This window comes from Podarcis pityusensis (assembly GCF_964106645.2).
Source record: "Podarcis pityusensis genome assembly, chromosome: 17".
Lineage (NCBI taxonomy): Eukaryota > Metazoa > Chordata > Lepidosauria > Squamata > Lacertidae > Podarcis > Podarcis pityusensis.
Window position 1 is genome coordinate 29,730,281 of NC_138042.1, and position 25,498 is coordinate 29,755,778.

The 25,498-nt window shown below is 43.0% G+C and overlaps 1 protein-coding gene across 2 annotated transcripts in view; it reads right to left on the reverse strand.

Annotated features, from left to right (window-relative positions):
- Window positions 1-2,250: 2,250 nt before the first annotated feature.
- Window positions 2,251-25,498, reverse strand: part of SLC44A1 (solute carrier family 44 member 1) — an 80,517-nt gene continuing 57,269 nt past the window's right edge. The window contains exons 9-16 of one of the 2 annotated variants that reach the window (XM_080986781.1): window positions 23,839-24,025; window positions 22,469-22,634; window positions 19,366-19,522; window positions 17,968-18,051; window positions 17,107-17,244; window positions 14,532-14,768; window positions 12,610-12,690; window positions 2,251-6,499 (exon numbers count right to left, since the gene is read on the reverse strand). In XM_080986781.1, the coding sequence (XP_080842907.1) occupies window positions 6,476-6,499; window positions 12,610-12,690; window positions 14,532-14,768; window positions 17,107-17,244; window positions 17,968-18,051; window positions 19,366-19,522; window positions 22,469-22,634; window positions 23,839-24,025 (1,074 nt within the window). In that variant the 3' untranslated portion in view covers window positions 2,251-6,475. Of the gene's footprint in view, window positions 6,500-12,385; window positions 12,691-14,531; window positions 14,769-17,106; window positions 17,245-17,967; window positions 18,052-19,365; window positions 19,523-22,468; window positions 22,635-23,838; window positions 24,026-25,498 lie in introns of those variants that run through there. The other variant, XM_080986780.1, reaches the window with a different exon arrangement.

The following is a 25,498-nucleotide window of genomic DNA, read 5'->3' on the forward strand; positions in this document are numbered from 1 at the left end:
AGGCTACCCTCCTTCCCTGCATCCTGTACTTCATCAGCCACCACTGGACATTTTGCTAGTTCAGTTTAAACATGGCTCACTTCCACTTTCTATCTCATATTTTAAAAATTGCTTATGAAAACACCCTCTGGTCCTGGTCCCCTCCTCTCCAAAACGGTAATTGTATTGTACTCCAGAATGCTCTGTGCCTCAAACCACCACCCTAAAAATGACATTTGACAGTTGAAATAAACTCATTTAGGAGTAGTTAGTTCCACAGCATGTAGTTCCCCAACATATGCAGGAGGCCTGAGTTGCTTGACTGGTGTGATGAAAACCATCCATAATTCAGTGGATTTTCGCAATGGTCTGGACTGCATGTAACACTCTCCAATAAATTAAAACCCTTTAGGTGAGAAATCCTTGCTTAAGTGGCTTGCGGTAAACAAAGGAGGCAGGAGATGGCTCCGCTCGGCTTGCTCCAGTTAATTAGACCATTGGGGAGGAGCAAATGGAGCAAGTATACACCAGGAAGGTTGACAGAAATGCCCTACAGAGCAGACAGGGCTACACAGATGGGAGATGGGCAAGTCCTTCTCTGATTGGGCTGCAACAGAGCCAAACTCTTTGCCCCGCCAATCAGTGAATAGCTTGGTTTATTGCCGAACCAATTCAGGTAGCTGCTCAAAACAGAGAACAGCAAAGTGAGGGAGACAGCGCTCTGGGGCTGCTTTGAAAAAATTATGCTTGGAAAACTCTGGATGGGGTCATAAGCCCATCCCATCCCCTTGGGTTGCGGGGAGCAATTTACTCTTAGGGCTTCTTGCAGGGCGCTGGCTTTGGAAGCGCACCTGCTATTTGCCCTCTAGCAAACTCACAAAGACCTTGGGAGGGCAGATAGGCTTTCTGCTTGTTAAAGATGAAAGGCAAAATCAATCCAAGTTGCTTCACAGAGCTGATTGAAGGCAGCTAAGAATACCACCTCATCAAGCTCTTCCCTCTCTGCCCACTTGCAAACTATAGAGCCAGATCCTTAGATGCAATCAAGGCAAGCAGCTCATCAGATGGTGGAATTGTTCCTGGACTGTACCACTTCAGGCCGAAGGTGGTCACTTACATGAGTCAGTTATCTTCTGCACTGAAACCAAACAAGCCCATTCGCGGAAAACTAGATGGTCCAAGAGAATGGCTCAAGTCTAGCTTTATCCCCAGTGTGTTATCTTTCCATATTTTTCATGCGGAAGCCTGAAAATGCCACCCCTTATCTGCAGTCTGAATTAGTTCAGCCTGGAAAAGTTTTAGCATGTGGTTAACCTGTTATATAGACCAGGTTTGCACCAGGGGAGCTACTCTGCTCAAGGCTTTTTCTCTAGGTGGTTTAGTTTAGTCAGAATCCAGTATACACTTACCATAAGTAAATACATAAAAAGATAAAAAAAACCTGTCCAGTAGCACCTTAAAGACCAACTAAGTTTGTTCTTGGTATAAGCTTTTGTGTGCATGCACACTTCTTCAGATACACTCTAAGCTTTTCGTGCATGTACACGAAAGCTTATACCAAGAAGAAACGTAGTTGGTCTCTAAGGTGCTACTGGACAATTTTTTTATTTTGTTATATATTTCGACTGCATCAGACCAACATGGCTACCTCCCTGAATCCAGAAGTAAATACATTACTTCTGGTAAATGAGCCACCATAGCCATGAAAAATTGTGTCTTGGGCTTTTTAGACTCATCTGCCCACTTACTATCTGAAACCAAAGAGCCAGATGTGAATTTTGTCCCAGCTCTCCTACCCTACTGAGAAAACACAGAAGGGCTGCAATATTTAATTGTTTTAATCATTAGATTATGAATCTGAAACTTTAAGCGATTAATTGGAAGGGGCTGAGACTTAAGGACACACAAGTTAAGGGCACACATTTCTTTTTTAAAACAACTTTCTTAACACCAAACACATAGCCATTGTGCCCTCTGATGTTCCTGGGATGGGCTGAAGTCTTACAGAATACAGCCCCTCTTGAAATTACTAATATTTGATTGGTTACTGTTCTAATACATTAATACTTGGCCAAGTATACGGATTCGTCTACACTCAGAAGTGTATCTGAGAAGTGTCCGGGCTTCAGGTAGCATGACCAGAGCACCTGCACATGGATGAAGACTTGGGGGCATGGGTTCACACATCAGCTGCCATTTGTACAGTAGTGTCTTTTGCAGATTGCAGCTGCCTGAGGGAAGTAATAGCCACAAAACTTTTTAAACACCATGTTAAGAAACCAAATTTATTTGTAAAACAGGACCTGTATATAAAAATGCTGCACAATCAAGGTATACAAAAATACAAAATTTTTGTTTCTGATTACAATTCTAGTTGTAAGTTCAAACTCCGGAAAAGCACCTCTCTTTTCCCAGGGCTTCCGACAAGCAGGGAACACAAGCTGGTGGGACCTGGCGACGCAGGTGTTCGGATGATGTCCAAGGTGAGCCAAATCCAAGCCTCCCGTCTTGAGTGATCCTTTCTAAAACAGGTTAACGGCAGTTAACCTCAGAGGAGCTGCATATAAGTGACCCATTTTCCTTGCTTTGGGATCCAGCTTCCGTGGTTTTCAACCTGCTGAGCCCAGGTCTTCTTCCCACTGTTGTTGCCATACTCCCAGCGACCGAAGCAAACGGTGTCCAAAACCCAGTGCCACAGCAGAGCCATGGCACTTCCTCCAACAAATTAAGGCTCCTCTTAATTCTCCTCCTAAATATCCTTACAGTAACATGTAATATATACATTAAAAGAGACTTAAAGCAGTGCTCTAGTTTAAGCCTAGACTAACGCCTTGGTTCCTGCTAACACACATGCATTCAACGTTGATTCATGTCAAAACACCGAATGAAGATTTCATGGCAATAATTATGTTGGAAAAGTTAATCACGTTGGGTTATAGTGTTAGCAGGAACAGAGGCTAATCTAGTTTCCTAGTCTTAAAATGTACTTCCATGATTGGTTTCTGTGACCGACCGAGAAAGGATTATTGCCCCCCCCCCATTTTTTTTAAACTTGTCCTGAAATTTATTGCAAGTAGTCTGAAAAGGTTTTAAGATGTCAGATGATTTATAAAAATGAAACTGAAGCGTTTAGTTACACAGCAAAGACCACCGATTAATTACAGAATGCTATGTTTCCTTCAGCAGCAATTTTAAAAGGTCTGATCCTTTGAAAGGAAGCACAGAATCAAAACAGCCATTTATAATAAAAAAATTGGTGGCCATTCAACTCTACTGGGTGTCTGCACCCATTTAGCTAAGCTTATCTAGAACAATAGCTCTCTTTTTCCAAAAAAGAAAGAAAGAAAAAGATTCTCTTAAGGAGTGATCCATCCATTGAGGCATTACTTCTCTCTCTCTCTCCCCACATTTGCATTTAGTGCAATAAAGTTTAAAAATTCTGCTCTGAAATATTTAACTTTACATTAACAAAAATAGTTCTTTTAAAAAAATTGTAACAAAACGGAATATATCGCATAAACAGATCATGAAATTATTCTCTGCAATTACACTGTAAGCATTTACTATTACAATAAGCCAAACAATGGAATATTAGCATTCATTATGTAGTTTAAAGTCTCAGGAATGAAGAAAGGAATTTAACACATATAAAAATGGTCAAGTTCTTATTACTGGATAGATGAAAGCTACTTAACTCGTAATGAAGTTCTTCAGGAGGCCTCTGTGCATTTGCATTAATGGGGATTGAGCCCTGTCAAACTTTGGAAGCTTCTGGAAAGCAATGTCTATCTGTAAAGGTCCCACTCTCTGGCCTACACAGGCGGCAGGTGAGGAGTCTACAATTGTTCCAGTTCGACTTCAGACTACAGGGTGAGATGTCGGGGAGAAGAGTTCTAGCCCAGCCTGACATGCTAGTATTCGACATACGGTGACTGGGCTTGTTCAAACATGTGACCTACACACACAAACACAAATACCCCTTGCTATTTAAAATGGTATAGTTCAAAAGCAGTCTTGCTACCTGACCTGCTGTATGAGAAAGCCATGTAAGGAATGCACAGCGCACTCTCAATTCTTTCCTATGAGAACGTTGCACTGTTAAACTAGGACATACATTTAATGGGAAGCCTGTCTACCTAGAAAGGGCTCTCTCTCTCTCTCTCTATCTCTCTCTCTCTCAGAAATCCCAGTTACTTAAAGAGCTGGTGTAGCATAAGATTTTAACTTTTGAAGGAATTTCGAGGCACCGGATTAAGCCTTTGAAAGTTAGGCTCTCAGGGATGGGCAGAAATGTTGCCTTCTAGTTTTAGAGAGCAGGCAGCGGTTTTCTCATTTCCTGTCTTAGTGGTGCGGAACCACAGCGCTAAGATCAGAGATAAGCCTCTGGCCGCGCTCTCACAGCAAAAGGCAGCAGCCAAGATTTCCAGTTAATGTTAATGCTATGGTGCTGAGACCCCATATAGCACTAAGGGATCTTAACACTTAAGCCGTCAAGTGAGTGACAGGTAGATGCAGTTTGCCCAAAATGGCCTTGTAGGTCAAATTCAGGTGGCCTAGCAGTTCCCCGCTGCTGATATACAGGCATAAAATGGCTGTACTGTAAATTGAACGTCCTCAACTGTTTCAATGAAGAACCCCAAGAGATATTCCCTCGTATTTTCACTATGGTAAGGGACAGCCAGACACAAACAGCAGAACTACGTCCAAGTATAGGGGCTATACCAACTTCCTAGCAACTGGAAAGATCGGAGGCGATTTAAAGTGCAATATGGGTGGAGAGCAAAGGCCACTGAACCCTTCTCTCTTAGCGTTTTTTGTCTCTCATCTCCTTTTCTCTGGGTGGGGACCAAGATTTTGGACGGGGGGCGGGCTATGGGCTGAAGCAGTTTTTGGAGGGGGGGAGCATCAACATCCTTCCACAAGCCAGTGCCATGCTTCAAATACCCCACTCCCTATACAGTGGTACCTCAGGTTACATACGCTTCAGGTTACATGCGCTTCAGGTTACAGACTCCACTAACCCAGAAATAGTGCTTCAGGTTAAGAACTTTGCTTCAGGATGAGAACAGAAATCGGGCTCCGGCGGTGTGGTGGCAGCAGGAGGCCCCATTAGCTAAAGTGGTGTTTCAGGTTAAGAACAGTTTCAGGTTAAGAACGGACCTCCGGAATGAATTAAGTACTTAACCTGAGGTACCACTGTATAGGCGTCTGGTGTGCTCAAGCATACGGCCTCTGCCACCACAACATGTGTCTCGCCACTCCAATAACCAAGATAGCAGCTCGATCCTTCCTTTTTGGAGTGTGGGAAAGGTAGAAAAGGACAAAAATATTGCTATCTGGAAGTTTCTGAAGTATTCATGTGGCACTCAGGTACCATGAGCATTGAATGCACAGAGGCCACTTCAAGAACTGCTTTAGATACTAAGGCAGTGACATTATTCCCCACCCCACCCACAAAAGATTTGTCTGCTCTTCCCCACCGTACTCCACTAATAACCAAACGTACAATGAAAACCAAGACCAAGAAATGGTTCCAACCGTAAAGAGAAACTTAAATGACTTACAGTACTTAATTTTTCTTTTAGTGTATAGTTGTGTATGGTCTCTCTCCATGTAGTCATGGATGAACAGTAACGTATATATCTGAGGCAGAGCTTCCGAAGCCTGCTGTCCAACCGCTTATTTAAAGAGTTTGCGTAGTTCAAAGGAACAATGATGTGCAAAGGGCGATACTGAACTCAAGGGGAAATGATAAGGTGAAACAGGACAAAAATTGCATAATATAAAACTCATCCTCCCTCATATGCCTTTAGTTTGTCCTTCACAGATTCAGGGGCTGTCTCAATATCTAAATACCTGAGGAGTTGGTTAGGTTTTCTTAAAAATGTGTTAGATATAAATTGTCTAATGTGTTAATGAGGAAAAAAACTGGATTAAGTTGAACTTACTGGATCTTATTAGCATCCCATTGCGAAAAAGCAAGCAAAATCCAACATGATTAATGTATTATTCATCCCAGTTCTTTTTTTTAAAAAAAAAAAATCTATGAAGGATTTCCCCCTCCAGAACAGTCATTATCCATTGAGTTTTAAAGATTTATGCTCATTAAAATAACCACGAGGGAAAATTACTTGACCCACTTACGTTATTCCAAATCGGCAATCTTACACGATTCTTTTAAAATATTATGGAATCCTTCTCCAACTTGTGAAATATCTCAATCGGATTACAATCATAGCACTGCCACAAACCACAATGGTTTAGAATTTGAAATGGAACAATGATAAAAGTTGCTTGTAAAAGCCACCCGTATGAAAAGAGTACATGTTTCACAAAAATAATCATTAAAAAAGTATTAAATCCCTGTTCCTTTTCTCTGATTTTGGCTGCTTTTTAAATAATATATATATATATATAGATATATATAGAGAGATAAGATAAGATAAGATAGATATTGTTTTGGAATGTTGATGGTTTCCATAATGGCTGACCAGCTTCAAGATGAACTTGCTCCAGAGGCCTGGAAAATATAAATAAGTCATAAATGAAGTTAGGAAATGATTAAAAAAGGACCCTGATGTTTACAGGCAGAAAGGCACCATCATAACCAGCACAGTAATTCTGAAAAGTTATCTGCATTTGAAATTCAAGCCAGCAAATTTAATGTAGTGCATTAATTTACTAAAGAATGGGGGGTGGGGACGTTGCTTTTTGCAACAGAATATCCTCAAGAAAATGTGCTTACAGAAGTCTCGCTATATGGCGGTTCTTAGGAAATTCTACGATGTTTCATTAATTAATTGTGTTGGTAACGTATAGTGTGCTGTGTAATTACCAGGCATTTAATTTAATAATGCTTGTCTGATTTCCCCTAGTATTCTGATATTAAAAAGTGAAACATTAATTCTGAAAAGCCTCCTTTAAAAATACAAAAATGCCTTTGTGGAATTCTTTTGAAACTTTAGCAATTGACACTAACGTAAAGGAAGCATAATACTGTACAAAATTTTCAGCAGGTAGCATATTCCAACAGTGGGCAGAGGCGATGGCACATAGCTGGCTTTCTGCTTTCGGTGTTGCTATGACTTACTGGGAGGAAGAGGGGCAAGGCAGGGGCGCAGTGCAAACACCAGAGGGGGCACTGGATTGGCTCTGCCAGTGCATCTGCACCATGCTGAACCTCACTGGTGATGGAAAATCAAGTAAACTCTGCTGCCCCTTCCTGCTGACCAGGGACCTGCATTGAAACTATGCCTTTATTCTAAGGGATACAGTCAGACTGGCTCATACTTTCATCTAGGGTGAGAATGTCCAACAATGCAGTAGTTTGGGGAAATGGTTGCTGATTACTACCAGAATTTTCTCCTGATTAGTCTACTGCAGGTAACTCCCAAAGATATGCTTCCTCATCATTTTGAACCTAATGACCATGGATTCCTGCATATACCTTCTTAAGCAATCACATACAGCAACAAAGTTTCATACAGCACGCAATCTAAAGTATCCAAACAATCATCTAAATGCCAGTGGCTGAATAAAATCTGGGAGACATATGTACAAACTGAATCAACGAGGAATCCTGGTTTTTAAAGAGATATTACGGTACCATGGTTTCTGTTCATTTTCTATATGCAAACCCTTAAAACTTCTAATCAAATTTCAATAAAGTACAAATGCCCATCTTATGCTGATACACATGTCATATATAACTTATATATAAACACCCTATGGTGTTTGCGGGAAGGGGTTTATTGGTTTGTTTTTGTTATGCATTTTGTGTTCTTGCTTTGTATTTTTTATGTTGTGAACCACGCTGTGATCTTCAGATGAAGGATGGTACACCAATTAAATTAATAATAATATAGTTAGTGAGCTAGTTCTCCCAAAGCACAATATAGTAAGGATTGTAATCAGTGATTTTCTTAATTCCTTTAGTAACCTTGCTGGGTTGTGCATGTGTAGAGTTGAGTTTGGGTTTCTTTTTAACTCTGTTTCAAAATAAAATTCCATTAAAGTAACACACACACACACACACACACACACACTTTTTAGAAATGATATTGTTCGTATATGCTTCTTTTTTCAAGCCACAGCAAAGGCCAGGATCCAAAGGTCTACTTTTCATGTCTGATGGTGTTTAAAAACAACAACACCTCAGAGTTTCAAAAACGGTTTGCCACAAATTATGGTGGAGCTGCTTTTCAGGAAGCAGAAGACTGCATAGCCCTTGTCTGCGCAGAACCAGTTCTCAGAATCCTGCTCAAAGTTAAAAACAACTCATTTTAACAAACTTGGTGAGTCACGAATTAGGGACACCAGAAAGCTCTTCGGGAATCAAAATTCAGTCAACAGCCTACCAAAAAAAAAACCAAACCCTTTAGAATTATAAAATTTAAAAAGTTCATCACCCTAGCATTTTGGAAAGATGCTTAGGTGCCTGTCTTGGTTGAATGATTAGATCAGTTTCTCTACTATATGAACGAAGTGGATCCAAACAAAACAAACTACTACATGTTTCAAATGCAACAGGCTCTCACAATCTCAGAAGGCTCTGGAAAGCATTTTGCTTGTCTATCAACTGAGATTTTTCTAAAGCCTATTTCAGATTTGTAGGTGGCTCTTCATTCGGTGAGCTGAGGTTGGTTTATGTGATGTTGATCCCATTTTATCCTCACAACCCCATGAGGCAAGTTAGGCTGAGAGAGTGCCGGTGATCCCCAAAGGCACCCAGCTAAGCTTCTTGACAGAGCTGGTTGTGTTCCTGATCTAAAGCTCACACCCTGTCCACGACACGATATGGAACCAGACGGTCTGTGATACACAACCATGTGACAGAAACAATTTGAACACTTCCCTGCTTCCTCAGCTTTCTGCTTTTGCACAGGTGTGTGGGAAAATCCTCCTTGTTGCTTGGCAGCAACGGAAGTCAACATGCGTTCTGTGGGAAGTCATCACTTGGTAAATGGTCAGCTGCATTCAGTCTTTGCTTATTATATTGATAACTTCATTCAGGTGCCTAAGTCAGATCAACGGGGAATCTGCCCTCACGTGTCAATAACAAACATTAATAAAATGTGCAACTGAAAAACAACAACTAGCCAAGTGCCATGGAAAATCCACTGGTCTGGTTGTGAAAAGGTGCCTTATAAATAGTCAAGTTAAATAAATAAAATAGCTACAAAATATATGTAGGCCTAATCAGTGCTTTTTTTCCTTAAAAAATGTTTAGGGGTACTCTCATTTTGGCTGCTCCCTCACTCCTCGCACCCTTCCTCCCCCCCAAACCCTGGACGAGGGACTCAAGGTGGCGGCGCTGAGAGGACGGGAAGACCCCCAGCAGCAGTGTGGTCGGCTTGAGCGAGGAGGAGCAGCGCCAGCGCCTCCACTACGGCCACCCCGGACTCCCCTACCTAGGCACCAGCAGGGAGAATGACAGAGCTCCAGTCCGCGCTGCTACTGCGGAGACAGCTGGCATGTCGGTCCGCCGGTTGGGGCAACGCAAAATGTTTAGGGGTACATGTACCCACTGCATACCCCCAGAAAGAAAGCAGTGGGTCTCATTCTGATGACAGCGAATCTGCTTCAGTGTGGCTTATGCTTTTTGCCATTTGCACGAGAACCGCTGTATGCATGTACCAACACCTATAATAAGTATTACGTCTGTTAATAGCCCAGCTTCTTTTTTTCTTTTTCTTTTTCTTTTGGCCTTTTTATCTTTAATAATTGAAAATAACCAATCTTCCCCTTAAAATAAAAGTATGACATTTTAAAATTTTATCTAGTATTATCTAAAAAGTCCTGAAAAATAATACTCCTGGGTAATATTGTATATATTTATGTGCTTGTGTACATAATATATACCTACACAGACACTTTTTAAAATTTTAGTCAGTTTTAACACAATTTGTATAAACAATCAATCTGATCACATCGTAAACATAAGAATCTCACACTTTTCTTGCAGTTTCCTTCAATCCTTTAACCCAATTATACATTTTGCCTAAGGATCCCACCAGTGCATTAATTGTTTTTACTACAAAGTACCAGTAGAGATAATTTTTCAGAACAGTGTATATTTAGAACATAGATTCATAAGCATAATTGAAAAATGTATGCTGCACTGACACTAAAAACTTTTCTGCTGCACCGGTTTTCAGTCCTTGGCACAATAAACAGAGATTTGATTGATACAAGAATGAAGGTCTGAAAAATAGACATATTAGTCAAACTTTCTCCAAAGTGGATATATATATATATATCTACATAGTGTGATTTTTCTCTCTGGCTGAACCTAGATAAAGCAGCAAGCTGCACTAGGTTTGTTTGTACAAAGTTGTGTGCCCAATTAATAGCCCAGCTTCTGACAGCAGAGTTCTAGATGAAGTAGCTACATTGCCCTGATCACCATGGGTCACGGTTGGGCCTCCGAGTTTATCGGCATGCTGCTTCCCTCTCCCTCTTTTCACAGCAGCAGAAACAGCAGGGTTGCGGCTGGGATGGGGAAAAGCAGAGGAAGGGATGGGTGGAGAAGAGGAAACTGGCGAGAGCAGTGGAGGGAGCAAGACCGGGCCTGATCAAAAGAGTCTGTGGACCTGCTGATTAGACCTAGAGGCCTCTCCACTTGTTTGTTTTGTCTTTTTCTTTTTTGGTGAACAAGTCAAGATCACAAAACACATTTTGATCTTGGCTTGTTTGAACTAACTCTAAGCAGTTTGGGTTTGGATGTATCAGGAAGCAAGTGCTTCTGATCTTCAGATAGCTATGCCAAGAGAAGAGAGAAAGGAGGAGCATGCAAGCCTGAGGATTGTGCAGAGTTATTTGTTGTTTAGCATTATGTTCCCAAAAAAATAATGTTAATTTTTAGCTTCAGTTTCAAACTGTAGCAATCAGGGCTACCGAGAGGATTGGCAGGTCCCTGAGCAAACATGTGAATGGAATATTAGAACTTCCTTGCTGAATCAGATCAAATATCTATCTAGTCAAATATTCTGTTTCCAGCCTTGATCATGCAGAAGCTCCCAGAAAGCTCAAAAGCAGAGCACCCCCTATTGCCTGGCTCCAAACTTCTGGCATGCAGTTATTAGAAGTCTACAGCCTCTGCACACTTAGGTCTCATTCTGAGTTATCATTCATTCCTAGTAGCCTCCGAGAAACTGAACTTTCATGAATTTATCTAATGACTTTCAGGAGGCATCTATGTTCGTGTTTAATAAAGCAGCTACGTCAATGTGTTAATGAAATCCACAGGCCCCTGCCCCATGTCAAATCATGCCCACCTATGCATTTGAAAAAGAAGAGCACTGCCAACTGAGCGCCGGTGAAAAGGAATCAATACAGCTTTTCCCAATATTGGGTCCCCAGGTATGAATGGACTACAAATTCCATTATCCCTGGCCATCAGCCATGCTGGTGGACATGATGGGGGTTGTAGTTCAGCAACATCTGGGGACTTGAGGTTGGAGAAACCTGGGTTAAGAGCTGGGTTAAGAGTTCTCAGTTTTCCAAGGGAGATTACAAGGGTCGCAACATCTAATTCTGAGAGGTATGAGCTCATTTGTATATGTTACTCTTGCCAAGTCAATGTATCTGGCTGCAAAAATTTGCCCCAACGTATAGTATGAACCAGCCACAAGTATTATATTGCGGCAGGGGGACAGGACATGTTTCTTCAGTATTGCTATCAATATGGAGTACATGAAATATATAATTTCTTCACACTGTTTCCTGGCTTTCTCTTATCTCCAAGAATTTAATGACTTATCAAAAAGTTACTGCATGTTAAAATGGAAAAAGGACGTGTTTGAAGTGAGGGAGCCCAAATCCACATTTCTCCACCAGGCACAATGTTGAAACGCAGAAAGAACAATGGCAAAGAGAGAAGAATTAGGAGAAATGTTACTTTAGCAGGTTGAAAGGAATAACTGTATCAACTTCCTTGATGATGGAGGAATGCGTGGAAACTTAAAAAAATGAGTGTTTAAGCGTCAAAATCAGGCTGAAGTGAATTGGCTTATGTGGCTGGAAATAAACAAGCTAGAATCACTCCAACTCACCTCAGAACTTATCAGCCAGATATATCAGGTACCCAGAGGCAGCAAAGTGGTGTGGAGGGAGGTCAAGTGACTCATAGCGATAGCCACTGTGCCTTCCAGAATCCTATTAGCAACTCAGTGTAATATCTTATTTTCCAACAAAAGGATAGTAAATGTCAAGTTAAAAACATGGACTAAGTTTTGAAACCCTACCACAAATAGGATACTTGGGTGCATAGTTATATATGTTTCATATTGGCTGTTTCCCCCCTCTATGTATACAGCCCAAAGGTAATTTTGAGTACCAGTAACATCACTACTGAGAGAATTCGGTTGCGCTCTGGGGTTACAGAAACACAGTAGAAGCATGAAGATACAGTTCCTTTCAGCTTACTTTTATGGGAGATGGTCTCAGCTGTGACAAAAACTCTGCCATCCAGGTGATAGGCAAGCTCACAAACAAAAAAAGCAGAACATCCTGAGTGACACAAACGACAAAGACTTCTCCTGAAGAAGCATAGTCAGTGAAAACAGAAAGGGACAGGAAGTACACGTGAAACTCTTGGAAGAGAGCAGCCACTTCTTCCAGAGGACCTACCATTGGTTTGAGCTCCCTGCCTTCGGCTCCAACTCCCCTGCCAGCTTCCTTCATTGCTTTTCTGCTGTTCTCTACAAATTCCTGAAAGACGGTAAGGAAAAGGTCCTCCATCATGACTCATGATCATAGAAAATCATTCTTCACCTGGGGGGTTGGGGCCCAATACTGAGCCTCATCTAAGATGGGTCACAATAGCAGCACTACTGCCAACCTAAGCAGTTCAAAAGCACGCCAGTGCAAGTAGATATATAGGTAAAGGTAAACGGTGTTTCTGTGCACTCTGGCTTCTGTCACGGTGTCCCGTTGTGCCAGAAGCGGTTTAGTCATGCTGGCCACATGACCCGGAAAGCTGTCTGTGGGCAAATGCTGGCTCCCTCGGCCTGAAAGCGAGAGGAGCGCCGCACCCCATAGTCGCCTTTGACTGGACTTAACCGTCCAGGGCTCTTTTACCTTTACCCTTTTACTACTGCCATGTAAGCAGATGATAAAATATTTAAGAAATGGTTCCCCCAAATGCGTGTTTGGGTTGGATCTGAAATGGTTGAAGACTATTGTCACAAACAGTCTTTGGAACACTGGAGAAGATAGTGGAGAGAACTTTCCTCCCTTGATTTGTCTTCCATGCTTTTAAAGAGCTGCCAGGAGGTATGACAGGTACTTGGTTCTCTTCCCCTGTGTTATGAGACCCGGGCTTCCAGATAGGGAAAACCAGTCCCTGTCAGCCAGACCACAGAACTACCACCCACTGTCCTATTGTTTTCGTGTCCTATTGTCTTCCCAGTGCCAGCCGGGTTGCTTGGGCAAGAGGTGCACTCCTGATATGCTTGTTGGGCATCCTCCTCCTCTGGTTGCCCTGGGACATTATTGCCCATGCTCTTGTAAATATTACAAGATGATGAGTTGGCTTGCAAGTAATGTCAAACCTCACTTTGGTGCTGCAGGAATAAATCTGGTACTTGTGCACCCTCCCTCCCTCTCTCCACATGCTCTCTGCTTTAATGATTGTTGTTTGTTTATTACACTACTATCCACTCTTCCTCCAATGAACTCAGGGTCGCGTGCAAGGTTGTCCATCTTCATGTCAGTCTCACAACAATCCTGTGTTGTGACTGGCCTTGAGGCTCCCCAGGGAACTTCATAGCTGAGTGGTGATATATAAACCACTTTGTCCCCACTCCTAACTTGACATTCTTGAGCACTAGTTTTCCATTAGTTGTGTTCTGGTTTGTGTCAAACAACAGTTTACCACAATATCTAAAGCAGAAAACCATGGTGCAGTGGTACCTCGGGTTACATACGCTTCAGGTTACAGACTCTGCTAACCCAGAAATATTACCTCGGGTTAAGAACTTTGCTTCAGGATAAGAACAGAAATCGTGCTCTGGTGGCGTGGCGGCAGCAGCAGGAGGCCCCGTTAGCTAAAGTGGTGCTTCAGGTTAAGAACAGACCTCGAGAACGAATTAAGTTCTTAACCCGAGGTACCACTGTATACTGTTTCCCTGCAAAATATGGTCGAGGGTTCAGCAAGATTCCCTAGTGCTTGCTTCTTCAGCAGAGCAAGCAGCTACAGCACAGAACCCTCAAAGAAGCAACTGATTGAGTACATGGCTCTCTTCCCCATATATACTGTATATCTTTCTCTTACTGGACTGTTGCCATTAGAACGAACCTATCTATCTATCTATCTATCTATCTATCTATCTATCTATCTTGCTGGACTGCCATCACAGGAAACAAGAACTGAACTTCCAAGCACCTTCCCACGTGCCAGATTTATATGCTAAGAAAATACAGTGGCCCACAAATAGACAAGCCAAATGATGAAGCAAACCAGAACAGAGTTCCTCCTATCACTACTCTTAAGCTCTTTTCACTACACGATTCCTTGTATTCAGAAGCACACCACATTCTAAAGAACTTACCATAAGAACTTTATCCATGTAGAACTCCTTCCCAGGGCTGCCATCGTTATACTTGGTGTCAATGGCAAAACATAAGAAGAGGACGTCCACAACCATTTCATAAATGGATAGGAAGCAGTGAGCGACTAAGAATGCAAACAGGCAGACAATGATGAGCGGCAGCACCCACACCGTGTAGTCCCGTTGGTAGTTCAGCAGCATGATCCCTGCCAGGCCCGTGCAGCACACTATTAGAACCTGAAGAGCAGACAGAGAGCAAACAAAGTTGACAAGGAATATCACAAGCTTCTCGGTGTTGCCAAGCCTCCACTTAAACCAGATCTGGAGAAGACAGGGAGATACAGAACCCCCCCTGCAGAGGCAATTGTGGTCCTTTGCCTTTCTAGAATGGGTGGTGAGATACTGCACACGCATGTCATAAAATGTGCATGAAACACACATGGAGATTCATTATGTACCATATTTTTCGCTCCATAAGGTGCACCGGACCACAAGGCACACCTAGTTTTTAGAGGGGGAAATCAAGGGGGGAAAGCCTGTCTGCTTCTCCCAGAGCTTCTTGGGGCTGCAGGGGGAAGCCTGGGTCCCCCCCCCCAGCCCCAAAGAGCAAAGAAGCCAAGACAGCCAGCGGGATCTATCCCGCTGGCTGTCTTGGCTTCTGCCATAGCTGCGTGCAGCCTCCCACGACTGGAGAGGTTGCGCGCGGCTAAAGAGGAAGCCAAGACAGTGAGCGGGATGGATCGTGCTCGCTGTCTTGGCTTCTTTACCCGCGAGCAGTCTCTCCGGCCGGGAGAGGCTGCGCACGGCTATGGCAATTCCCCCACCTCCCGCAAAAGCCCACAGGAGCCACACGCTCCTTAAAGGGAGCCCTCCTCGTAGAAAAGCCCGCAAGAGCCGCACGGAGCTTGTGTGCGGCTCTTGGGGGCTTTTCCTGCCTGCCTCCCCCCTGCATTCGCTCCATAAGGTGCACACACATTTCCCCTTACTTTTTAGGAGGGAAAAAGTGCATCTATGGAGTGAAAAATACGGTTATTTCAAAACATTTCACAAATACACACACCGAGGGGTAGCTGAAGTTGTTTCTTAAGTCATACCTATTCTAGAGAACAGCAGCAAGAAAGCATACTGTGATCATTTGGGTAAAAAAAATGGGTATGCATGCGTGGCAAGTATCTCAAGATGACGACTACGCTGCTCTCTGAATCATTAGATTTCTCCAATCTCTTTTCTCACTTGTAAAAGGAAAGTGCTCCTTCTCCCTAAGAATCATTAGTACACGTTTTTGAAAAGTAATGGAAACCATTTCAAAGTTTCTTTCGGAAACCTTTCCCAAAGAAATACATGTTAGTTTCATAAAAATTGATTTTCAGTGCATTTCCCGGCACAAATCTTGTTTTTTTAATGATAACTTCGTGCACAAATGGATCGCTGCATCTTACTTCAATCTGTATCTTTGCTTAAGTTGAAAAGCAGAGCTCGTCTGGTATGGGCGGCAGTGTTTCACTGACATTAACGGAGAGTGTTCTGCAGAGCTAATGTCAGCATTTCCCATCGTTCTTTTATTTTCAGCCATATGAAAAACGTGTTCTCCCGGCCTCGAGGGAGACCTTCATGGTACATGTCAAATCCATTCTAAGCAAACCTCACTGTGCACTCCAGTCGCCCTAAGGCCATTATATCTAATTATGCGCTCACTCCTACCGCGACTTATTGATTTGTTTATTTGGGGGATTACAAAGTCTCCGCTTGAAAGTTGGGTTGGTTGCAGTATGAATTAATGCACAAAGAGCAGGAGGGAAGGAATTCATAAGCAGGACCCTAATGCCATGAGGTGGCGGTAGACATATTTGTCTTTGAAGACTGGTGCAAAGAGCACTGCAGTCAAATAAAACGTGCTTTGAAATAGGAAAAAAAAATACGGTTTGTTCATGGGTTACCTAGCAGCAAAAGTTAAGATCAAAACTGAACCATCTGGGACTTCAGAAAGAGACGTCTTGGAGTCAAGGGCCAAATCATAAGCTTTCAAATATTTAGAAAAATAAAAGCTCCTTTTTACTCCTCAACATGGATAATGCCTGCATTCCTATAGTCATTCATCCTGGCTAGTTCCTGCTAGCTACATCCACTGAAATGGTCAGACTGGCTCATCCTTTGGTTTATCTTCCAAGAGGAAAGTGAAAACATAAGAACACTAGCTGGGTTGGGCGAATGCCATGATTCTGCAAAAGTACAGGATGTGGTCTCAGGTGAAGAATTCCGCTTCCTAAGAATCTCAGTCTGCAATTAACTGCCCCCCCCCCCGAATTATCAGAATTTCTTCCCCCCACTTTGGGCTCGACTGAGCAACTGCATGGTGTTTCTCTTTCTGGATTTTAATTGTTTGATTAGTGATGATTTGTTTCACTGTTGTTTGTTGTTAACCGCCTTGAATATTACTCTGGTGGGCAAAAAGGCAAGAGGGGAAATGAGAACTCTGTTTACAAGCAATGTTCTGTGCACAGAGTACACACTGCCCAGCATTGTGCAAGAGAAAGAGACTGTTTGAGGAGAACTTCCATTTTTCGCACAGCCCTACCTTTCCTAGAAAGAGCATGAAGTCTCCCACTGTGTTTATGGCAGCCACTCGCAGAGCGTTCTCCACTAGTATCACAAAGGCATCCTTTGCTGAGGTGCAGAAGTTGGTGCTGTTGATAGCTGTGGCTGTATATGCATTCTGGGAAAAGAGAGGCAGAATGCCATTGGTTAGGTTCTCTTCCACTCTTCCACACCCGACATCTAAGACCTTCATAGACATTAACGTGAGTTTTTGATGGATACAATCCTTCACTTAGTCACCGTCGTACCAAACAGTGAAGGTCTGTGCAAGATCTGATGAACAGACCAAAAAGATAATCTAGATAAACTGGGGAGGGGGGTTATTATCTGGCCCTTCCTGCACATAGAACAGGACGCAACATGCCAGGTTCAACATTAAACTGTCCATTAAACACCCATCCACCTCCATGTTTCTATCAAAGGAAACTTGTGTATGATATAGTTTGTCCACTGCAATTCATTGTGGGTGTCCTTCAAATGAGGACAATCCGCAAATGCTCACTTTCTAAAATGCCCGGTGTTTTAAGATTTTCACTCTTATTGCAAGGCGTACACACTGTAATAGACCCATATTTAACCGTTGTACAAAATATGCTTTAGCTCATAGGCAACAGTTTCATGATGGTTTCTCCTCCAAAACATTAGACTTGTTCTTCTTTACAGCCTCTGAGAAACTACAACGTATTTTAATTTCAGTAAAGGCTCTATTCCTGCAGTCCGTAACTGCATTCAAATGTTAACATACCATCCGGCATCTTTCAGTTTAGAGCCGATTGCAAGAAGGTTGAAGTGAAACTTTCCAGCCTTTGAAAAGGAATGCCAGGGAAATATAAATTCTTACCTGATTTAAGTAAGTCAGGCACTTTTCTAAACACCAAAGGCAGCAAATGCAGGCTTTCAACATACATCTAGCACAGGCATTTTCCTAAGATGGGGAGAACGGCGACAACAAAACGGAAATAATAATCAGAGAAAACATTAAATTGCATTAAGTGCTAGGGCGTAGGTTGGTATCTAAATGGTAAGTACTTTCATATACAAGTCTCAATTTACACATATGCTTCCTTTGTAACAAAGGGCTCAGAGCCCAGCTTTAATACAATGGCTCCTGTAATTGGTGGTCACGTAAGACCAAGTCAAACATGCAAAAAAAGCTTCTTTTTCCCGCCATGAGGGAGAGAAATCATGTGGCAGATGTAATCAGGCAAAGAAACCTAAGTTTAACCCAGGCAGTACACGGAGACAGTTCACAGCTATTTCCACAGTTGTGGTGACAAAAGTTATTCCTGCAGTTGTGGAAATGGCCCTCTCTGTGTCTAGCCTGGTTCATGCTGAGACACCATCACTCCAGAGGAAAAAGTGGTTGGTAGTCATGCCTGAATCAACCCACAGATCATATGGGACAAGGCTTTGGGGCCCACCCTCCTCATTATCTAGACTCTTGTAGTGGCCAAGAATCTCACCATCCACTTTCCCGTATAAAGTTGTTATAAGGTAAACTTCAGTCATGAAGAAAGCTTGCCGAAAGCTCTCAAAAGTCTGGCTTCATTTCTTTTTCCACAACCTGAAAATTCTGCCGTGTTGAAAAGAACATTGAGATCCCTCCTTTGTATCTGAAACAGCCAGCGACGTCATACTGTGACACAGCCTTTATTTTTGACAACCCCTTTTTGAACAGGCTGAGCTTTAAATCATTACAAAAGTCTAAAAAGGTAGGACAAGTGTTTCCGCCAACATCTGGACCGGCGTTTTCCAAACTCGGGTCTCCAGCCGTTTTTGGACTGCAATTCCCATCATCCCTGACCACTGCGCTCCTGCTAGCTAGGGATGCTGGGAGTCCAAAAACAGCTGGAGACTTAAGTTTGGGAAACACTGATCTTGACTATTAAATTGTCCAAATGACATTCTAAAGATATATGTGCATTTTCTAAATGTGCATTTAGTTAAATAATAAAAAAATCAGGCCCCGACAGAATCTGTTTTTTGCCCTTTTTCTGCACGACCCCCAAATAGGTGTTTCTCCCACTTTTGCTTCAGAAGGCTTGTTTTACTCATGAGGGAGAGAAGGGAACTCTCCTTTTTAATCCAGAGGTATATCTGGCTTGTCACTTTGGGAAGCAAAATGCTGAACTAGATCAGTTTTGGGGAACCAGCTGGGCTGTTCTTATTCTCTATTTACATTTTTCATCTGTCAGTTCCACCAATGGCCCACACTTCTATAGCAAAGTGTTCCCCTTACTTTTCCTTTGACTTGGGTATGAATATACATGAGTATCATTCGTGGAATCTTCACTAAGGTAATAATGAAAGCCCCTTTAGCCACAGTTCCTAGGTGGTAACAGATCAAGCGATTGACAGACGCCAGAATAGGTGTGAATGGCAGATTCCGTTTTTCTCTGTAGAGAGAAATTAAAAAATACAAAAACAGTGACAACAGATAGCATCAGCAGACAAAAACAGGTAGCAACAGTGTTACTCAGAGGCCAACTTGAGATGTGAAGGACCCTACAATGGTAGTTCTGTAGTGAGTCTCAGCAATCATTAAGACCTCTGTCCGTAAAGCCCAAGAAACAAAGACACTAAAGGGATTCTTGATTAAAAAGGCAGAACTATCTAGTAACGTGTCTTGTCTATTACAGTGTTAACTGATATCATGTGTTTTCTTGTTCAAATTAATTTTTTACATATCGCATTATGGCAGCCCCTTGCTGGCTTTGAGATGGCTATGAAGTTCTGCTTCATTAGTCGAAAATAAGATTTTGATTTCACACAGAACTGATCCAATTGTCTCCATATACTACGGCAGACAAAATGATGGCACCAATTTTGTAAAAGTATTAAAAGACACAAACCAAGCTAACCAGGATCTGAAACCAGGATTTTAGAGCCTGGTTAGTAAACGGAGATCAAACCACAGTTTCCCCATTCAGATGTAACAGGAAACTGTGATTTAGATTATCCACAACAGAAGCACATCATTTATTAAGCTGAGATTGTTGCATCTGTTTCCTACTATAATGAAGGCTGTTAAAGGAGATCCAGGTGTATCATGATCTTATTGCAGGAGTGAAATTGATTCAAAGAACTGGTATGTGTGTTTAGCTATCTAGACCAAAACAATCAGAGTGTCAGGCTATACATATTATGGGGCTAAAATAAACCAACAGTTTAGATCAGTTTTTCCCAAACTTGGGTCTCCAGTTGTTGTTGGACCACAACTCCCATCATCCCTGACCACTGGTCCTACTAGCTAAGGATGCTGGGAGTTGTAGTCCAAAAACAGTTGGAGACCCAAGTCTGGGAAACACTGGTTTAGATGAAAGACAAAACTATCCACTTCAAATTAAACCACTAGTACGCTTGGGTAAAAATCCTATAAACCGGACACTAGTTTTCACTTGTGCTTAAAACATCTCATGTGGTCTTTATGCTCTGCTCTGCCTCTTTGCCCATTCTTCTCCTTTCAGACAGGACTGCAATTCATTTCTTAAAAACACAGCTTTAAGAGTTACACAAGTATTCTTGATGAACACAGGAAAAAGTCCCTGACAGAAATAGCAAAGAACATGCAAAACTTGGGTTATTTACAAACAGGCCTGTGAATCAACAACGGCCGATTTCAAGAGAGAGAGAAGCTTAAGGGATGGGTAGGCAAACTAAGGCCCAGGGCTGGATCCAGCCCAATCGCCTACTCAATCTGGCCCATGGACGGTCTGGGAATCAGCGTGCTTTTACATGAGTAGAATGTGTCCTTTTATTTAAAATGCATCTCTGGGTTATTTGTGGGGCATAGGAATTTGTTCATTTTTTCTTCTTCAAAATATAGTCTGGCCCCCAACAAGGTCTGAGGGACAGTGGACCGGCCCCCTGCTGAAAAAGCTTGCTGACCCCTGGCTTAAGGAATATGACAGAAATTAAACCATGCCAAGTCACCATGAGGAACCTGTTGCCTCAGGAGCCCAGGATGTAACTTTCATCCATTTTATTCACTTGGGAGTGGTCCACTTGCATGAGGAGCATAACATGAGAGAGACTGCCAGAGAGACAGCCAGAGACTGTGGAAGATGCCAGTGGACACATACTGTTCTCATAAAAACAAAAAAGCCCTCTCTGGTGACACCTGAAGATGTCTAAATTCATGAAGAGACTGGAAGGAGAGTCAATACCCTCATTTAGGGGAATACTTTCAATCTGCAAGCAGTGGTTTGTTGGTTTTAGTGTGCTTTCAGCATTTTAAGCTGCTGTAAATGGAAATGTTGCATTGGTATAGTTCATTCCCTTGAGTTTTTCAAGCAAAGTGATTTATAATCATCATCATCTTTGCGTGCTTTAATAAATGTAAGAGAACTTTTGATTTAGAGTTATATTTATAATATAAATAAAATCACATTTAATAAATCCCCCCTTCCAATACTGAATTTCATTCACGTTAGACAGGAAACTACTCCCTTAAACCTTGAAGGGAACAGTCTTCTGTCTAACTTAAATGAAATAATCTGAAGAATGGTGATTCTTAACAAAATGCACCCTCTCTCATTTGAGACTTGTTCTGACCCACTGCATAGGTCAGGGGTCAGCTAACTTTTTCAGCAGGGGGCTGGTCCACTGTCCCTCAGACCCTTTTTTGGGGGGGCGGACTATATTTTGAAGAAGAAAAAAATGAACGAATTCCTATGCCCCACAAATAACCCAGAGATGCATTTTAAATAAAAGGACACATTCTGCTCATGTAAAAACACCAGGCAGGCCCCATAAATAACCCAGAGATGCATTTTAAATAAAAGGGCACATTCTACTCATGTAAAAACACGCTGATTCCCGGACCGTCCACAGGCCGCATTGTGAAGACAACTGGGCTGGATCCGGCCCCCGGGCCTTAGTTTGCCTACCCATGGCACAGGTCATACAGATCAGAACAGCGTAACTGCAGGGGTGGGTGGGAACAGTGCTCTCTGTTGCTCATCTAACATACAATATATATTTTTTGTACTTAGCATTTTTTCATATTTAGCCTACAGGCCTCAGCAAACAAAGCACCACACCCAGCAGTATTGAACTTTGATCGCCTCTGATATAGTCATATGCTAAACAGCCATGGCAGACGTATCAGATCCAATATTGACCAAGGTACTGTTTACACAGAAACTGTGTCCTAGGTGAATAATCGAGTGGACTGTATTGGAGCGAATGCATTTATAACAGATCAAAACCAGCCAAGCACGTTACTGGAGGCTTTGCCTTCGAGTTTCATCTTCTCATTACACCATCTGCCCATGCCCTGTTTACTTCTGAGGTTTTAGAGAACCAGCCTCTCGTGATTAAACTGCCCCGGAATCTCTCACCTCGTAAAATAATACGTCACAACGGCTCCTGCTACAGTCATCTGTTGACAGGCAAGGATGAATTCACTGATCCAAACTAACCCCACGACATGATACCACCACATGTACCTCAGTGGGCCTGCGACTTGGAACTCTACAAAGCCCTGGTCGTTTTTGACAGGGCTACCTAGAAGCAGAAATGAAGAGCAAGGGAGAAAGGCATTCAAAATAGCCATTCCACAACAACACAACATGTTTAATATCGGCACAAAAGAATTATGCTCATGGAGCAACTCCTTGCTTTATGAGGCCAGCAATAATGGGTCCAAAAGGGCTTCTTTCAGGAGGCCATTTCAGAACAATGGTGCCACAAAGCAGAAATGTCCCTCTGCTGTGTAACCGCCTGCTAACTCATAAAGAGTGGGGAATGCAGAACTTAATCGAAGCTGGGCTGAGGTCCCTCCTGCCTGTGGGTCTCATTAGGCCTACGAAGCTCCCCCACAAACACCTGATATATCGTGCACACGTCTTACACCTTACACGATACATGACGTCAGGTTTGGAGTGGGTAAAGACCCGGATCAGCCAAAGGGGGTTTGCAGGAACCGCCAATTAGCTGATCAGAGGCCTGGGCAAAGGCGTGGGCACTGCAGGCTCCGACGATCAGCTGATTGTCGGGTCCGCAAAGCGCCATGCGCAGCAACGCGCAAGCGCTCATGGTCAGCTGGTGGTTGGGTCTTGCAACCCCCAGTTGCACGGTGCTTGCTGTTCTGAATTCAAGCGGTTTTTGACTTCAAACTGTGTGTGCAAAAACACGCCGCCCACCTGTCAGACTTGGTCTGGGGGTGAGGTGAGGGAGACAGAAATCTGGCCTGCCAGTCAGAACCAGCTCCTCACCCCTGATTAGGCAGGTACGTATAAGAAGAGACAATCCTTCAGCTATTCTAGTAGTGGACTGTTTAGGGCCTTAATAGCTAAAAGCAGCACTCTAATTGGGCTCAGAAACAAATCAGCAAAGGGTGAAGAATTTTAAATATTGGTGAAAGGCATTCACTATCGCAGATCACAGGAAATAAAAGGGCTGTCATATTCAGGATTGGCTGGAGTTTTCATATGCTTTTCCTGCAGACACAAAGCGGGAAAGTTCAGTGCCTGCCTTTAACATCCATGCGCACCTGCTGCGAAGCCACGGCTCAATGTGCTCATACATAAAGATCAGCCATGCTGCATTTAACTCATGCCTTGTTTTGTTTTCATTTATTTTAATGCAGACTCATTTACTTGGCTGAATTTCATTTGATTCAGTCAATAGAGAAGAGCGACACTAACACTTTCTGAGGTTACCAAAAAGAAGGAGAAAGGAATTATGAAATTGTGCGAGATTTACATACCTGTGGTACCTAGGAAGAGCAAGACCGCGATCCAATAGATCCAGAAGAGCATGAGGGCAAAAAACGTCCAAAATGGCTGGAAGACGAGTAGTGGCAGGTGAATGAAGACCTTGCCAGCCACGTGGAACAAGGCAATGGTGAGAGATACTCGCTTGCGCATAACTAACATTATCAACAGTAAGATAACCTACAAAAGGAAGGAGACTTGTTTTAGATGAATTTTACCTACTAAGACAAGACTCAAAAGTCTCACGCACAGCTCTGAAATTTAATTTTATATGTAATGTTCCTAGCCTTAGTCTTCATTACAAAATGTATGACGTCATCCTGACTTCATGAGCCACCTACTAACAATAATGGATGCATTTATGGGCATCACAGCACATAACTGGTCAGAGAAACCTGAGGCCACTCACCAATTGATGTGGCCCTTTTGCTGCCCACCAGTGTTTCAAAAAGTGGTAACTTACTGAAGTGTGTATCTAACCAAGGATATTTTACTATACTTCCACTTCCTTACATTTCTGGTTTAAGAGCAAAGCTTACAGTCATACCTCGGGTTGAATGTGCTTCGGGTTGAGCGCGTTTGAGTTGCGCTTCGTGGCGACCTGGAAGTAACAGAGTGCGTTACTTCCGGGTTTCACCGCTCGTGCATGCGCAGACGCTCAAAATGATGTCACGCGCATGCGCAGAAGCGGCAAAAAGCGACGCGAGTGTGTTCAGACGTGCCGTCGCTAGTTACATTTGCTTCTAGATGCGAATGGGGCTCCAGAACGGATCCCGTTCATATCCAGGGTACCACTGTACATCACTATTCAGATGAACACTACCACTAGCTCCATATGTAAATTTAAGCTTTTATTATTTTATATATCCCTCTCCTTGCCTCCAAACTCATCCTTATGCTAAAAACAAAACAAAAACCCTTCGGTACCACTGACACCTGTCCATCTCTCACTCCCACACCTAGAGAAAGAAAACAACAACCGTAATGTTGGTATAACTGCACTGCTGTCAATGGATTTCTATGGGCTGGTTCACATAAGATCTCAGTGCTGGCGGCGGAGGAAGCCGCTTGGGCGCCTGGGGTGGCACGCCCATAGGGGCAGGGCGAGGCAAACCTCTGGGGCCACCGGAGTCTGCCTGCCTCCTCCCACTCAGCCGCCCTACAGCTGGGGGGGAGGCAGCGGACAGACCGTTTGGGCAGCGTGGAGCCTGCGGGCGCCCAAGCCACCGCGTCTCTCCCAGGAGAGATGCATGGCTAGGGTGTGCTGCAGGCTCTGCGGTGAGTGCCACCTGGCATTTTGTCACCCCCCCCCAGTGGCACCCCCGCACCCCCTTCCTCCGCCCCTGCTCAGTTTTTCACATTTGGCAATATGCAGGAGCAAACCCTGGCTTTGTGCACTTTCCCTACCAAGTATAGAGCTCATAACGTGAATTGGGAGAAAGGGGCACATGGTTGACATGAGAGGGACATATGCACTACGGGTTGCATCAACTAATTTTTACTCAGAAAAGACCCATTGAAAGGAATGCATCTTTGTTGGTCGTGTCCGTTAATTTTCATTAATTCCAGAATCTCAGTATGACTGGTGTTGGATACAACCCCATGTCCTAATTGATGTGGCAGGTTCCAGGCCCTGTGGGAGGCAGCATGCAA